The sequence below is a fragment of the Octopus bimaculoides genome, chromosome 2 (genome assembly GCF_046866305.1).
Source record: "Octopus bimaculoides isolate indiv1 chromosome 2, ASM4686630v1, whole genome shotgun sequence".
Taxonomy (NCBI): Eukaryota; Metazoa; Mollusca; class Cephalopoda; order Octopoda; family Octopodidae; genus Octopus; species Octopus bimaculoides.
This window is the reverse complement of record NC_142929.1, coordinates 32,934,320-32,952,176: the sequence shown is the minus strand read 5'-3', so window position 1 is coordinate 32,952,176 and position 17,857 is coordinate 32,934,320. Positions and strand designations below refer to the sequence as shown.

Genomic DNA, 17,857 nt, shown 5'->3' with positions numbered 1-17,857 from the left:
AATAATTATTTTTCGATTACAAGTCAGTGAAGATACTAAAACCAATGCATACACAGTTTTTTTTTATAAATTCTTAACGCTAAACCACCTTGAGGATATTTAAATTAGTATACTGCCACATATTGGGATATTTAGAAGCGAAACATCGATTTTTTTCTCGGCTTATAAAGACTTTGAAATTATGATGCTCTTCTCTTCTGACAGGGGATTTGCTGAATAAATAAAATGCCTTCAATGTTTTCAGAAAATACTTCCTTTAAAAAAATGTGGCCATGATTTCGGTTCAACAAATGTTCACATTTTATCTCGAGATTCTCACTTGAATAGGTTAATATTTCTAAAATAAACGGTAAACACAGTTGTATTGTGCATAGCCAAAAGGAACACGATAATTCTAAAAGTAGTGATGGTGTACTAGACAGGATCGATATTAAATGAAGCTAGCTGCTCTGATATTTCTTTCGACATATTTCTGTTCTGAGTTTAATGCACACGATGGTTCAAATTATTCCCTTTTTGATAGATAACTATATAACTATTATTATTCTTCAGCCAGCAGAAGTGCCTCAAAATTAATCTCATACGTAGAATAAATCAAAATGCCAGATAGAAGCTATTTATTTGCCCGAATACTGATACATAAATGTGAAACGCAATTATATGTCGAAAATTCTACCATTTCTATATGTATTAAACCTATTTTTGTATCAATAAAAACATAGTTATTCAAATGAAAACGTTCTTAATATCATCTAATAAAACTCACACCTCGATCACACTTCAAAGCAGAAATCTGTCAATATAGAGATATATGAATAAACGGGAAAGAATCTTCATTGATTTTTCATTTAAAAATTACAGAGAATCCCTAACCCTGAATAAACCATAGGGTTATTGAGAATCTCTAAAGACTGCGAGCAAAGACGCACTAAATTGGTTTCTCCATTCCCTTGAGAACATTTCAGCTGATCCGTGCAATTGAACAAATCATTCATACTCTGATCCCTTGTGCAAGTGATTAACTGTTTCTTCACATGGTGTTTGAATGTAACTAGATAAACTGACCGATACATCAAGAGCAACGTGTCAATGAGAGTAACATAGCGTAGCTTTGGTCTCAGAAGCAGAGCTACACCTAGCCCTTAATATTTCTGATCTTTGAAACTGGAGTCTCATAACACCTCAATTGATCTTGTAACTCGTTGACGTTAAATTTGCTTAACATCTAACTTTGAAGTTAATCCCCCACACCTTCATACAGTTAAACACTTGAATGTCCCTAAACAACGGTCACGATGGGAGGCACAGTTTTATTTTAAAATTCTGTGCTAGCATTTTTATGAGTTAATGTATGTAAGAATACCTCGCATCTCGCGATATTCGTTGCGATTCTCTCTGCTCTGAGTTCAATTCCCGCCGAGGTTTACTTTGTGCTGACAGAATTTAAACTCAGTGTGTTCAGAAACAGAGCCAAATTAAATACTGCAAGATACTGTGTCTAATACACTAATGACTTTGCCAACTTGCTGCATATTACATGTATAATAGTGCATGTAGAATAGAGGGAAGACATAGCGCAGCTGTAAGTCAGTGGTTAGGGTATGTTACTGAGTGAAGGTTTGACAATTAGTCGGATTGGATTTCTTTCTTACTGTTTTTAAACTTTTGTATGCAGTTTAGAATGCTTGTGGCGGTTAATCTACAATACAGAAATATAGCACGTAATAGGACACTGTGTTCATCCATGTGTCACTATGACGGCTAAAGCGCAAGCTTCTAATTGCTTAAGTTACAGGGGAAAGGTAAATTGTATAACTAATATGAATGAAAATCACATTGTTTTCTTGCAATTTGTCACTTCAACCAAAACATACAAAAACTAACGAGAGAAAGCTTCTACGAGGTGGGTTGGTATGCTAGATACAGCAACAAAATGTCACTCATCCCATACTGCTGTGATAAATAAGTGAAGGACACTTATTTAGTGTAGTTCTAATTACGCATTAAACGACAAGTTGTTCAGGAATCAAACGACTTTGATCATAAGTCTACTAAAGTAGGGTTCACTTGTGAATGAACAACAATAAACAATGCACATGCACACATACCCAAAATTTGGAATTCAACAAAATAGAAACCATAAGAGAAGATTGTTCACTTCGCCACGCTTGCATCATTCTCCTCGAATGCTAGTGAGTATATGGCAGCAAGCATGGCTGTATGGTTAAGAAGATCGCTATGCAATTTCGTTTTCAATTCGACATGACACGACACTTTGGGTAATAGTTTTTTCCACTGGCGCTGCTTTTACACAAATAACTATATAAGTAAAAATAGAAAAAGTTAACCTTTACTCAATGTCTTGTAATGACTCTTTAATAATAATGAAAAGTATTCTTTTTAATTTCAAACAATACGTTCCGCGGCTTTAGTAGAAAACACTTGCCCAAGGTGCTACACGGTGAAACTGAACCCGGAACCATGTGGTTGGCAGCAAGCTTCTTTATTTCTTTTAAATTGCCATAAAGGCATTACATAGAGGGGGACACTGCAATACATGTGGGGACATATAACAATTAAAATAAAAATATGATGCTATGAATGACACATGAAAATGAAAAACATTAAAATCAAAATATTAAAATAATGATACATGAATGGTAACTGAAAAATGAGAATATGAAAAGTGCATTATTCACCTCACACTGAGTAACACCACTCGCCACCTCTGAGTCCTCTTTATTCTTTGATCTAGTCTTTCGTTTACCGTTTTCCCCATCGCTGAGTGACAACACTCTCTCCTCCGTGTACACGTAACCTTTTTCACCGGGTAGGGGTCTTGTAAATTTTGTGGTGTCCTTTTTTTCTGTGGGGAGAGGGGGTGGTGGGTTTGGTGTCTGTGTGGGGAGGGTGGTCTTAGGTGGGGTGGAGTTGGTCTGGGGTCGAACATCACACTGACTGTTCTTCCTCTTTTTCCTTTTATTCTCTGTCACTGTCCATTTATCCTCCTTGTTCCTTCCATCCATCTGTACTTCCTCCTTTTTCTCCTGCGTTTCCACCACTACTTCTGTCGTTTTCCTCTGCAGAAGGCAGTGCGCTCTAATGTGGCCCTTTTGGCCACATTTAAAACATCGTGGGATTCTGCCCTCCACCCACACTCTCAACACAATCTCTCCCAACGTCACCGTCTCCGCCAAACTCTCGAATTGCCTCTCCTCTGCCTATATAATGAGGTTCAGTGTTTTTCCTCTCCATCTTCGTGGCTTGAAGGACAGCCACCTCCTCCTCACTTCCAACGAGGACGGCTGCCGCAACCGAAGCCACTTCTATATCGGGTGAAATTCCTTTTACCTTCACCTTAGAAGTCTTTCTTCCAAGGTACGTGGGTAGAAGTACTACTTCCTCCGTTTCTACAGTTGCACTCGCCAGCCTCTTTGCCGTTCTAAACTGGACAACCACCGTCCCATATCCATTTCCTTTCGCTATTTATGTCCCTTCCTTCGAAAGGCCCTTCAATGCTTTTTCTAATTTTTCCATCTCCATCCGCTCCACCTTCCTACTCTCCACTGAGTACACCTTGTAGGTAATGGTTTTCTTTTCCATATTTTCCATAACCCTTTTCAGGGTTAATAACATTACGTCACCACCCACCTTCAGTCCGCCTAAGTCCACCTTCCTTTTCCTCACTTCTGCAGCCTCAGCAAAACACTTTACTCTTTCTAAATGCTCGTCCATTCTATTTATCGCCTTAACGAGCTCCTCCTCCGCCGAGGAGAGCTCATACTCGCTAAAGTCTGAATACATTGTCTCTACCAGTATAAAACCTGCTGCTAAGCAGCACAAAAAATTCCGTCCGACTCGTCAAAAAATCAACGCAGCGAATAGCCACACAGCCACGCCTGTTCCTATATATATATATATATATATATATATATATATTATGTACGCACAAAGGCATGCATGTGTGTGTGTGTATGATGTATGTATGAGTGCATGTAAGTATATACATATGTAAATATATATATATATATATATATATATATATATATATATACATAATTATAATGGAATGATTACTATGAAGCATTGTATACCTTTGTTCTTGTCTCTACCCACAGCTTCCCAACCGGTGTTATATTTTGTTCCGTACCTAGCATTTCGGCAAAAGAAACCGACATAATGGGTACCAGACTTTAAAAGTAAATGCTAGGGGGTGATTTGTTCAACTAACCCCTTGAACGCAGTGCCCCAGCATGGCCACAGTTCAATGAGTGAAAAGAGTAAGTCCGCAGCGTGGTAAAAGAACTGGCTAACTTAGAAGTGATTGTCCTATGCCTTATACTCTTAACCACCGTTTATCCATAATTAAATAAGCTACAAAATAAAAAGAATAAACGAATTACTCAACAAATAAACGAACATATATGCTGGTGGAAAGAATACGTCTTTCCCATTGAAAGCACTTTCTGTTTAAGGTCTTATCAGTCAAATAAAACCGGGTTTTCTCTCATAGGGATGTTAAGTGTTTTCTTCTCCACTACACATGACTATAATTGTAATTTATAAGATCACTATGCCAAGGACAAGGATTTTTGATGCCAGCATTCTTATCACTGAATGCATGTAAGTACTTATATTATAAACATGACTGTAGCAATAGGCTGAACTACTGTTGGTACGGAAATAAATAAATAAAAATATCATTGTTAGATGGTCTGCCTCTTCACAGATATTTGCTCGCCTGCACGAAAGCTGATATGAAATGTAAAAAAAAGATTTAAGCTCTACAGTCAAAAGACTGTATTGTCACTTTACAGTCGAATTTGAACAACAAGCTTTACGCTATTTAAACAATTCGGGCAACTGATATATTTAACACTCGGCTGATAATATACTAAAGAAAGAGGTCATCAGCGGAGTAAATCGGATGTTGCACTCCAAGTCGAATAAGTGATAGTTCTAGTCCAATAACCAGCTTTATTGATGCTGTTGGTGTTCAGCTGAAGGCCTATTGCGATACTCGTAAAGCCAGAAACTTTTCAGCACCCACTCGTTGGTAACCTGTCTTATTTACTACAGTTACATGATGCATGGACGCAAGCCAAGATTTCGACTGAGGAGGTTCTCAATAATTAAAGGGATCCCTCATTAGCTGTCTAATTTGTGACATAAATGCTACATGAAAAATTATATTTACATGAAACTGAAAATGTGGTCCTCCGAATGTGTCAAACCCTTCGTGGTTACAGAGTAGTATGTACAGGGTGTCCCAAAACACACTGATGGGTTTCAATTTTTAATAACTTCCTTAACTTTACAAATAAATGCATGAAATTTTGATACAATATAAAAGACATAATGGAAATTAATATGCACAAGTCAAATTTTGTAACACCATTACATCACATGAAAAATGACATCGCTTAAATGGCAGCAATTTTCAGCTTTGCACGCCCGTGCTTTTTCCAAAACTTGCACCATAACACCCCTCAAGAGTTTCAGACCCCACTTCTCTCATTTCTTTATTGATGTTCTCCTTCAGTTGCACCTGGGTCTCCGGTTTGTTGACGTAAACCCTCTTTCAGGTATCCCCACAAGAGAAAGTCCGGGCTTGTCAAGTCTGGGGAACGTGAAGGCCAGTTGACACTGCCGTAGCGGGAGATTATTCTCCCTCCAAAGCACTATTTCTCTTGCAGTATGAGAAGTTGCCCCATCTTGCTGGAACCATGTGTGAAGTCTACTTTGAATGGCTGGGCGCAAAGAGATCTCAGTCATGGATACCTGAAAGAGAGGGTTTACATCAACAAACCGGAGACCCTGGTGCAACTGAAAGAGAACGTCAATAGAGAAATCAGAGAAGTGGGGTTTGAAACTCTTGAGAGTGTTACGGTGCAAGTTTTGGAAAGAGCACGGACGTGCGAACCCGAAAGTGGTTACATTTATGCGATATCATTGTTCAAGTGGTGTTGCAAAATTTGACTTGTGCATATTAATTTCCATTATGTCCTTTATATTGTGTCAAAATTTCATGCATTTATTTGGAAAGTTAAGGAAATTATTAAAAATCAAACCCATCAGTGACTTTTGGGACATCCTAAGTTGAATACATAATTTGCTTACATTTATGGGAAGGCTTTTATGAGATGGAAGAAAGTGATATCAATCTATTCAACTGTAATCGTCTCAAAAATCAAGAAGTTTATTTTTTCGTTTGAGGATTAACAAAAGTTTTTAATAATCCGATGAGCAAACCTCTTCGTGGTTGCACTATCTGTTACAAGTAGCAGCCAAATGTTCCCCTAATCATACTCTACCGTTTCAGATATACTATTCTAAAAACATAGTTGGAACGTTTTTGGTCAGCGGTTTGTTCGATCCATCAAGAGTTATCGCTGGCGCGATGAATATCTTTAAAATTGATTCATATATGTGTATGTATGTATGTATGTATGTATGTGTGTGTGTGTGTGTGTGTACACACATACATGGGTGCTTATATATATATATATATATATATATAAAAGCATCCATGTGTGTGTTCGATTGAGCTGTATTAAGATCAAAGTGATGCTAAATATCATTAAAATTCAGTCTTAGATATTGGGTATTATTTTACAATAAATTACAGACTGCCAAAATGAGAATATTGATAAATATCAGATAATAAATTCTAAATCTCTCTCTCACTCTCTCTTTCTCTCTCTCTATCTCTCTCTCTTTTTTTCTCTCTCTCTCTCTCTCTCTTTCTCTCAATTCGCCTCCAGTAAAGTTGAATATGTTTCCATTAGAAGAATACCCAAAGGCGGGTAGCTATCTGAATTGTTAGAGCGTCAAAAAAAGATACTCCATGGGATTATTCCGGCTTTTTACATTCTAAGTTCAAATCACACCGAGGCCAACTTTGCATTTTACCCTTTCAGGGTTGATAAATTACCAATCAAGTACAAGAATCGATGATATCAATTACTCATTGTCATTTCGCAATCGTTGGACTTACATATGCCTAAATCAGAAACCATTACAAGAATACCGAGACAACATGCTCTATGAACATTTAAATACTCATATTCATATACATATTTATAGAGCTTTGAAATTACTCGCACGAGTTTTATTTTCTTTCTTATATTTTTTTATTGATAGCTTGGGATATGGATCGAACCGATCAGTTCCATTGTTATTTAACAATTCATCACGTTTCATTCATTAATTCTGCTATCTCTCTGAAGCTGATAGCGGGCGATAGCTATTTATTAAAATGCAAACAAGTATGTGGACTGATACAACCTTATTTACATAATAGAATAACGTTGACTGTCGGTCAAAATCTATAATAATAATAAACGCGGGATTCTGTCTGTCCGTCCGGGTCCTCTGTATCTCAGTCTACATTTGCTCTACAAAGACATATTATGCCTTCTTGGAATCAGTATGCTCCTGGGATTGAAAATTTGCCCTTCGTTTGGTTCTTGAACATCCAACGTTGGATCAGGTCTGGTCTAGGATTTATTATATGCTCAAATTTTAAAAGAACTCCAAAAATTTGTGCACTTAGAACTTTTTCATTTAACCGTTTGGACCCTAACCACCCACAGGAATTGAATGCACCATCCTAAGCTCCTAGCGAGTTTCACTGATAATTTTAAATTATACGCTGAAAGACATGCTTGTTTTACAACACAAGGGCAGAAAATGGTGAAAATACAAAATGACAGAATAGGAGATAAGTCTGTTTTCATTAAGTTATCTCCAATACGGCACTTTATTGTGCCAATCATACCAGCAGTTTGATCCCGATACAGAGGAAAACTTTGCAGTGGTTCCACCAGAAAATAGTCTTTGTTTTGGTAAGTCCTTATATTGAGCATTAGGATTTGCTCTCTATGTTTCTCCATGCACACAACACAGCGATTCTTTGCATTTTCAGCTCGTTCCAGCAGTTGCTGGATGATCATATCCCGCTTGAGTATTTACCCTCGCATCACTGATTAGTTCATGACAAAGATTATCCAAGAAAGCATGGAATATGAAGGTTATTTCGTTACGCTGGACATGGGGCTTGTAAAATCTCCGAAAAACAGGCATTATATGACGTCCACATAAAGAACTTCATCACTAATCGGCGTGGCCATTTGTAATGGCGTCAACACTTCTTGTTCAAAATCACTTTCGTTCCCGTAATCAGACTGATCTAAATACTCCTCGTCATCACTAAGAATCTGAGCTAGTGCTTCTTCAGCACGAAATAAGGAATCCACGATGGAATATGTATGCCGAAGACCAGAAATAACACGTTCACTGATTTGGTGACTAAGTGGCTATTTTTATAGCGTGTAACAAAATGAAGACACGTGGATTGGCGGTAGACCGGCATTTCAGGAATGTACGACCTTGGCGTAGTGCCAGTGCACCGGCATTTCGAGTTCTAAGGGTTAAACTGAATTTAAAGTAATACCATATTCGTAGGGTATCAAATGTTTTATTATTGCTTTCTTTAGCTGTGGGCCACAGACCCAATTAGCCCCCCGCAGAAGCTAGCTTAAAAGTTAAGCTAGTATATATATTATATATATATATATATATATATATATATATATATATATATATATATATAGTTTTAGAGAAAAGGACCATGTTTCAAGAACTCATCGATGAAATTGAGTTTTTACCTGTAATTTTGGATTTTGTCCCTAATAGTATTATGTATATATGTATATATATATATATTATACATACAAACAAACAAAATATAGGGGTTTAGTTCACAGGTGATCTAAACGATTACGTTCGCTAGGTAAGTGCTGTAACAGGTTACTGGGCCTCCGAGTTCATAGCCGGGGCGGTAGTTATGGAGCCATTGCAGATTTCCGATGCAGCGGATAAATAATTGTCAAATAGGACAGTAAACATTAAGGCAAGGCAAACATCTCAAGTCGTATGCAATATTATTCTTCCTATAATAATATTGTATGCGTCTTGAGATGTTTGCCCAGCCTTAAAGTTTGCTGTCCTGTTTAACAATTGTGTGTATATGTATGTATGTGTGTGTGTGTGTGTGTGTATATATATATATATATATATATATATATATACACACAGTATGTATATGCATACACTCACGCGCTCTCGCAAACATACACGCGTGAGTGTTTATAGAGAGAGATGTGTGTGTAATGCGTTTGAAGGAACAGCTTGTAATTAGACTCATACTATGATTTCAAGCAGCTACCCAAGATACCGTTAGCAATCTCTGCATTGCATGTAAAGCCAAGGTATATAGACCACTGAAGATCGTTAATATTTATTTAAATATCAGTGTGAAAGCATGCTAAGGATTTAACTATTGCCTGTACACCTACATATAATATACTCTGCATACTTCAGCACTTTGCCTTTCACATTTCGGAGTCGCTAAAATATGTACTCAGCAGCTCCATGTAGATTAGTGGTGGTGGTGGTATTGGTGGTGCGACATTAAATTGACTACATATATGTGGCTATGTGCCAAAGCAAGAAATCTTTATTAATGGGATTTATAAAGGGAACGGATGTATTGGACAAGATTCCTTGCTTTCTATAATAAATTCAAATACTAGTGGGGGACGACGTTGCCTTTTATCCTTCCGGGATGTCGATAAAATAAAGTGCCAGGCAACTACTGCGTTGATATATAATATATGTATGGATAGATATATCCCAACTCCTCTAGAATAAATATTTGGCCATGTGCCTATGTGAGAAAATAGGGTTGTAGATTGACAGGACCGTTAGAACGTCAGTCAAAATAACTTAGGTATTTGTTCTGGATCTTTACATTCTGAAGTCAAATTCTACCTATGTCAATTTGGCTTTCATCTTTCCTAGGTTGATAAAATGAAACACTAGTCAAGTATTGAGGGCGATGTAATCGATTATTGGCACTCCGTCGATTACAACGACAACAGTTCTAATCGTTCCGACCAACGGAACAGCCTGCTCGTGCGATTAACGTACAAGTGGCTGAGCAATCCACAGACACGTGTATCCTTAACGTAGTTCCCAGGGCGATATTCAGCATGACACAGAATGTGACAAGGCAGGCAATTTGAAGTAAAGTTGCAACTGAGTGGACTGTAGAAACTTGAAATATATAGTGTCTTGCTCTAGGATACAACGCGCCGTCAGAACTCAAACTTATGACCTTTACGACCGTTAGCCGAATACCCTAACCACTAAGCCACACACCTAATCGATTAACCCATTCTCATTAGAGTTACTGGATTTATGGTTATGCTAGAAAAAAATTAAGAGCGATGGGTTGACAAAATCGTAAAAGTGTCAGACAAAATACTGTACGTGTTTGTTCCGCTTTGTTGCGTTTTTGGTTTCAAATACAGCTGAGATAAACTTTGTCATTTAATCTTCCGGGGGTTGATAAAATAAATTACCCAGTCAAGTATCAGAATGGGTGCGGTAGAATGGCACAATAGTTAGATCGCAGGATGGACTACCCTGCGATATTTCTGTGGGGTCATTATGTTCTGAGCTCGAATTGCACCAAAGTCAGCTTTGCTTTTCGTCCGTTCAGTGTCCTTGAGGTACCAGTCAAGTAATATCTTTTTTTTTACTCTAGGCATAAGGCTCGAAATTTTGGGGGAGGGGGCCAGTTGATTAGATCGACTCCAGTACGCAATTGGTACTTAATTTATCGACCCCGAAAGGATGAAAGGCAAAGTCGACCTCGGCGGATTTGAACTCGGGGCGTAAAGACAGACGAAATACCGCGTTTCACCCGGCGTGCTAACGTTTCTTCCAGCTTACCTCCTTCCAGTCAAGTAATATCGGCTAATCACCCAATCTAAATTGATAGCTTTGTGTATAAATTAGAAACAAAGTGGTAGAATCGTTAGCACATCTGACAAAATCATTAACATTTCTTCCGGCTCTGTACATTGAGTTCAAACGCCACCAACGTCAACTTTGCCTTTCATTCTTTCCAGGTTAAGATAATTACCAGCCAAGTACTAGGGTCGATGTAATCGACTTACCCAACCCTTCGTAATAGCAGGCCTTGTGCCAAGATTATTATTATTATTATCATTATTATTATTATTATTATTAAGTTGACAGTCATTAGCACGCCAGAGAGAAATGCTTAGCGGTTCCCTCCCCACAGAATTTCAGACCTTGTGTCTGTAGTAGAAAGGATTATTCACCCTGATGGCAAATAAATGAAATTATTATTATTATTATTATTAGCTTTCCTGTCAAAACTTAAAAAAATATAATATATACAGAGTGACGCAGGAGCCTCTCGGCAGCCACTCGATCTGGTAGAATTAACAGTCAAACTACGCTCAAATAGCATTTTACTAACTTAGAAAACACATTAGGCAATACCGTCCTGAATACACAGAAAAAAAAGTGGTCGCAGTTGTAAAACATGATTATAGGCTGGTTCGATCAAGTTTCAGCAAAGGCAACATCAACATCAGCGTTAATATTCCGTTTATGTATAAGGCATAAATGTACACCTTAAACACCACAGTACATGAAATATATACTGTAATATTTCTCTTTCGAGTATTTGTGTATTCCCGACGGGACAAGACAAGAGTGCCCAATCATATGGGTGGTCTTGGTTTGTGTGATACTAAGGAATTTTAACATTCAAATGTATTAAGTGGTAATTTTTTGATGGATTATATATATTTTATTATTTTCTATATTCCATTATCACAGTTTAGTTAGAGTTTCCAGTGGTTTGCATTATTATTTATTGACAGCCAGAGTGACGAGGGAGTGTATGTAATTTGGATTAGAACAAATATCCCAAGGGATTTCAATTCTGAAGTACCGGCTTCTGGTTTATCTCGACAATGTTTATATACTTCACCGATATACATCAACGCACACATTCACACATAGGAATACACACCTTCCACTCTCTCTCTCTCTCTTTCTCTCTCTCTCTCATATATATATATATATGTATATATATTTATATACTGAGGGTGATAAATTGAATATTAATTTAACATCAATTTAAAACCAGTGGCCTAGCATATAAAAAATCTGAAAATCCAGATAAATTGTATTACATGCGTATAAGAAGGGATGACCACTAAGTGGACATCCAATATGCTAGAAAGAGGTCATCAACGACCCAACCACAAAGAAGAATAATGTTCTCCGGAAAAAATTTAGCAAACACCAGAACATAAGCGGACAAGACAAATGGAAAATATACTTCGACACCTGACGAGTGGCACGCAGTGCACCTGTTCGGACAACGTCGATTTGATGGAGAGAGTGAGCTAATGTGCAGCACGGACATTTGATCACTATAAACAAATCATTTGTGCAGGTCGTTCGGCAAAAGCTTAACGTTCATACATCGTCTTTGATTCTCTATAACATGAGGACGGAAGTTGGCAATCTTTAATGATATGTCACAGCATATATTTCTGCACCCAACGCCAGCATTAAGTTGCAATTTTCATATTCATATAACATCAAGATTACTCTTAATAATTATGTATTTCAATATTTTTAACAACTCTTTGTGGTCTCTTCGTCGGGTGGAGTCCGAGTCAGATTGTCAAATTTTACAGGATTCATAAATTCAAGGATGTACAGTACTCTCCACCAATTAAATAATTTAATTCTTTTTGTGGAATGAAATCAATTCAATACATCTTTGAATTGATGAATCCCGTAACATTTTTGGCAGTCTTTCTCAGACGTCACTCAATGAAGTGACCACAGAGAGCTGTTAAAAAATATTCAATTACATAAGTATTAAGAGTAATCTTGATGTTATATGAAAATTGCAACTTGACGCTGGTGTTGGGTGCAGAAACATGTTTTGATATATCATCAAAGATTGTCAACTTCCATCCTCATGTTATTACTACAACTATATTAACCCTAAGCAGAAATAAATTCCGCATGCAGACCCATACCCTGAGTTACCCTTGGATATAATTAACATATGGTAGCCGGTCAGAAGTATAGGATCTTTTAAACGTGCAATTCGAGGATTTTTGCCCAAAATAAACTATACATATTTACATAGATACGGTGAGCTTTTTATAAAACTTATGTATACTAAATTCAGAAGTTTAAGGTTATTGATCAACACGACTCTACGGTAGAAAATACTTAAATATAAGAAGCAGTTTCATTTGGTCGTTTGAAATACGCGTATTTTCCATCAATTGCTCAGCTGATGATTCGAAGAAAAGATGGTCATAATTTTTACAATTCCCTATTGTTTAGACATGTAAAGATGGTTTCTTGTAAAATAGCTATCATTCGATCGCGTCTGTAACTTACATGTTTACCCAGCCAATAACAATATAATTTAACAACAATAATAATAATAAGCATGATGATGATAATGATGGTGGTTTTTAGCATTGGCACAGTGCCAAAAGGAATGGTACAGATAATTGAATAAAATTCCAGTATCTTGCCAGCTACTTATAAGTTCAACTGCAATGAAATGAAGGTTAAAAATCAACTGTACAGCAACATGAAAAAGCAGAAAGGCATCCATACTGTTTCTGAACGTTATGACTTAACCTTTTTAATTCTTGGTGTCCGTTTCTTTTCTATTTTTTTCCTTCAGTATCATTAAGGTGAATCATTAAGGTGACATTTGGAACATATAGAACATAAGTTAACATGAAAATTTGAGATAAATTTTTAATTTAGATCACTTTAAAACAGGAAGTTTGTACGATAGAATCAGATGCAGTCTCGGACAAGTTTGTATCAGAAGGGTTTAGAGCATTGGACAGAAAACTTTAGGATATATATATATATATATATATATAGATATAGTGTGTGTGTGTGTGTGTGTGTGTGTGTGTATCCCAGTTTCTTGGTCACTGATTTCAAATACTGCTGAGGTCAACTTTGCATTTTTGGCACTCGGAGGTCGACAAGTAAATTTCCAGTTTAGGTCGACTGTTTGGCAGGATTGTTGGACCATCGGACAGGACGTCTTCAGTATCTTTTCCGACTCTTTGCATTCTAACAGACAACGTCTGTGATGTCATTAGTGTATATCTGTATTGCCGTAATGTGATAAATAAATTAAAAATAATTGTTTCAAACTTTTGCACAGGGCCATCAACTTTTGAAGGGAGGGGTAAGTCGAAACCCAGCACTTGAATGGTTCTCCTTTTATTGAGTCCGAAAAGTAAAGTTGACCTCGGAAGAATTTGAACTCAGAACGTAAAGACAAACGAAATGCTGCTAAGTATTTTGCCAGGCGTGCTAACGCTTTTGCTAGCTCACCGCCTTAAAATAAATTTAAATAATAAAATTCACTTGATGAATATCATTTCATATATATTATGATATATAAATTCCTTGGTATCACTCTAACAAAACTACTCTTAAGAATGGGTGGGCTTGTTTTCTCCCTGAGGAATACACACATTCAAAAGAAGTTTAAGGAACTGTATACTTCTGAACCATACATTAAATGCGTATATTATTTTTACTGTAGTTGCGCTTGTTGATGTTGTTCCTCTTTCAAAATAAAGAGGCCTTACTGAGGTCCCTTGGAATTGAACTTTCTAGGAGCAGATCCCTTGCCTTATGAGATATATAGAGGCCCCGAGCTGTTGGTTTTAGCTTGTATGTCCCACCAGTCGATATTATAAGTACCACGGAAAAAGTTGTTTGGCATCTGCATTGAACCTCGAGTGTTTCTGCTACAGACAACGTGGTATCCACCATGTGAACGTTTGACATGCTAGAGATAGGAGCCAAATATTCATTAAATCACAATCTTTTATCTTAAAAAGAGACTAAGAAATTATATATAAAAAATAGACATTGATTATGGATCCTTTTCGATGAAGATTGACCTGGAATTAAACGCTAGCACAAAACACTCGGAGGAGACACAACTGACGCAATTCTAACTGCTGGTCTTTCTATCCTGCACCAACAGTTTCATTGTTTTTGCTTCTGCTATATTTAGGCTATATCTCTGGAATAGCATTTTAGGCACATAACGCTTTTCATTGAAGGAACATACCAATTTCCAAATCTATGCTGACTCCTTCGGACCTGAAGATCAGTGTTGCTTCTCATAGTACACTCTTACTTTTACTCTTGCATTGCGCTGACCCATTTATTTCAGTATAACCCAATAAACTGTAGTCTGCATTGCACTGCTTCTACACGATGTTTTGTTTCGTCTTCGATCTTGAAAATAAGCGAATGCCACTGCATGCATTCTCTTGGTCCGATTGAAGCTACCCACTTCCATATATCGGTTCGTGTGTTTCTGTTCGTCTTCTAGGGTTATGGAGGACTTCCATTCTCTTCGCGAGGTAGAAGTGTGTCACATATCTCCTTTTCCGACATTAGACTAATTCATCGTGCAAGGATACAAAGCTCTTTGTAAGCACAACACTGCCAAGAGTTCTTTTCTCTGTTTACCCTTTCCCTCTCCCAAAGCGCCTTATTTGAAGCGATATCTACAATGCTGTTTGTGTGTGTGTGCGCGTGTGAGTGTACGGATGTGTATGTACATATGTACAAAGCTCTGTGTGTTGTTATTGCTAACTGATACACTGAAACTGTTCTTTTACTATCATTATCAACAAAGAGGTCTTTCTTTTCCAATTAAATTACATGTATCGTTGTGCAAAGTATTCTAGTTCACATTCATTTTTTTTCTTTTTTGTTAAAGTTTTAGACAGAGAGGACGTTGCCTCTATCTTGCATCAGCACTTTGTGCCGAAAGCAAGCTAATCAATTTAAAAAGTATATATTGTTCTAAGATATTTCTTCATGCTTGTCACCTAAACCGGGCAAAACGTGTTAAAATACAGTTTATACCTTCATTTGTATGTGATATGACAAAATAAATACTCCAATTTGTTGGCTAAAAAAAAACATAAAATGGAATCCAAACTTGGCAGTTGTATGTAATCACGTTTGTCTAGGACAAGAGGCAATAACAATAACTACAACAATTTTAAATTTAGGTTCAAGGCCAACAATTTTAAGAGAAGTGGGTTAGCGGATTGCATCGACTAACCCCATTGACTGGCACTTGATTTCAATGACCCTCTGGAAGGATGAAAATCAAAACTGACATCGGTAGCATTTGAACTCAAAATGTAAAGAATTCAGTCACACGCTGCTAGACATTTTTTTGCTGCTCTAACAATTCTGCCAATCCAGTTTTGTTTGCTTCTTTTGGAAATCTAATTTCATTTGCTTTTTTTTTCTAGTTGGACAGAAAGATTATCTTTTAAACATTGGCAAACGGTGGGTGGGTAGTGGTTAGTATTTTGATATTCTTTAGGGAGACGCAGGAACATGTTGTCGAACAAGTTAATTTATCATCTATGTACTGCAAAGCTGAGCCACCGTATGATATATAGCTCAAAAGAGCCTTTCTGTTACCGATCAATCTGCTAGAAATAATAACCAAATTTTATCTCTAGTTCACACAATACTGTCCCCTTTTTGAGATGGATAGGACGCAGAAAATAATAAAGCTATATATAATAGCATGTAAATAATTAATACTCTTAAAAAATACCAGCGATCAGAGTTGACTTGGGGCTACAATAAATAAATAAATAAATAAATAAATAAAAACAATAATCCGGAGAACTATGGCACCAACACTCCGATACAAGTGTCTACAATTAACTCCATTTCAGTTGTCTCCACTTGCAATCCTAATCAGTATTCGCTTCTCAGAAACCGTAACCAACACCAGTTTATATAAAATTTGATTTTTTTTCTAGTATCGAGTCCTTCCATCAATAAATGCTTGCTGTTGTTTACCATTTACTAACTCTCTCTTTCTCTCTCTTTCTTTCTCTCTCTCTCTCTCTCTCTCTCTCGCTTTCCTGCCCTCTCATAGGCACCCAGAGTTCTTGTATATGTTTCTCATCATGTAAAACTGTGTTGGAACAAATATTGTTGTACTTCACGAGGGTTACACTACCAATTATATACATGCATTGAATCTAACTTTTTTTTTTAATGATTAATTATCTAACAACAAGGAACATGTGCAACTGTTTTTATTGCCAGAGTGAGCCATCCAGAATACAACTGTATGATGTATATGTGAGTATACATATACGGTCATACTCAGAAGTGAGTCGGCTTCCAACAAATACATACCTATTTACATACACACGCGTATGAAGGTAGGTGTGTACAAATGTATGCGTGCATGTGTGAATACACACACACACACACACACACACACACACATATTTTTGTAAATAGTAAGCTATATATATATATATATATATATATATAAGGAATAAATGTAATGCTATGCATATTCGTAACAATCCTTATTGTTTAGATAAATATATATACTTGACGTCATAAGATTTTATAAAGTACGAGAGAACATGGAAGAGTGGATCTCGAAACAAGCTATATATAATAGAATATAAACATTTGGTTTAAAAACTCTTTGGATAGAAAAGTTCAAAGGGTACATGTGGAACAAACTCACATCCCCTATAAGTATGATAGGTCTTATATAGCGCTGGTTTATCCCACAAGTAAAATAAGCATGTGCTTAGGGCATTGAGGGAAGGGTGTGCACCACCCAAATTATAACTAGTTTACGGCACATTAGAACTCGTTTCAAACTTGCTAAAATAAACATTATTGAGTGTGCCTTTCCAAATGTAGACATTATCGTTCGTATACTTTTAACATTAATGGTTACAAATTCCTCAGTAAAGCGTTCATTTTCTCAGTTGAAGTATATTAAAAATCTCACCAAAACAACTGTGCGACAAGGCAGGCTGGATGCTTTATTTTTACTAAGAGAAGCAGATGCGTTACGTAAGATTAATTTTGAAGA

General features: G+C 36.8%; 2 protein-coding genes across 3 annotated transcripts in view; one reads left to right on the top strand and one right to left on the bottom strand.

Annotated features, from left to right (window-relative positions):
- The window catches only part of LOC106871710 (A disintegrin and metalloproteinase with thrombospondin motifs 6), a 294,912-nt gene that overhangs the window by 25,785 nt on the left and 251,270 nt on the right, over window positions 1-17,857 (top strand). The window lies entirely within an intron of this gene.
- On the bottom strand, window positions 2,178-3,171 carry LOC149136905 (uncharacterized). Its single transcript, XM_089342371.1, has 2 exons — window positions 2,700-3,171; window positions 2,178-2,319 (listed from the first exon to the last, which is right to left on the bottom strand). The coding sequence occupies exons 1-2, from the start codon at window positions 3,024-3,026 to the stop codon at window positions 2,308-2,310; spliced, it is 339 nt and encodes a 112-aa protein (XP_089198497.1). The 5' UTR covers window positions 3,027-3,171; the 3' UTR covers window positions 2,178-2,307.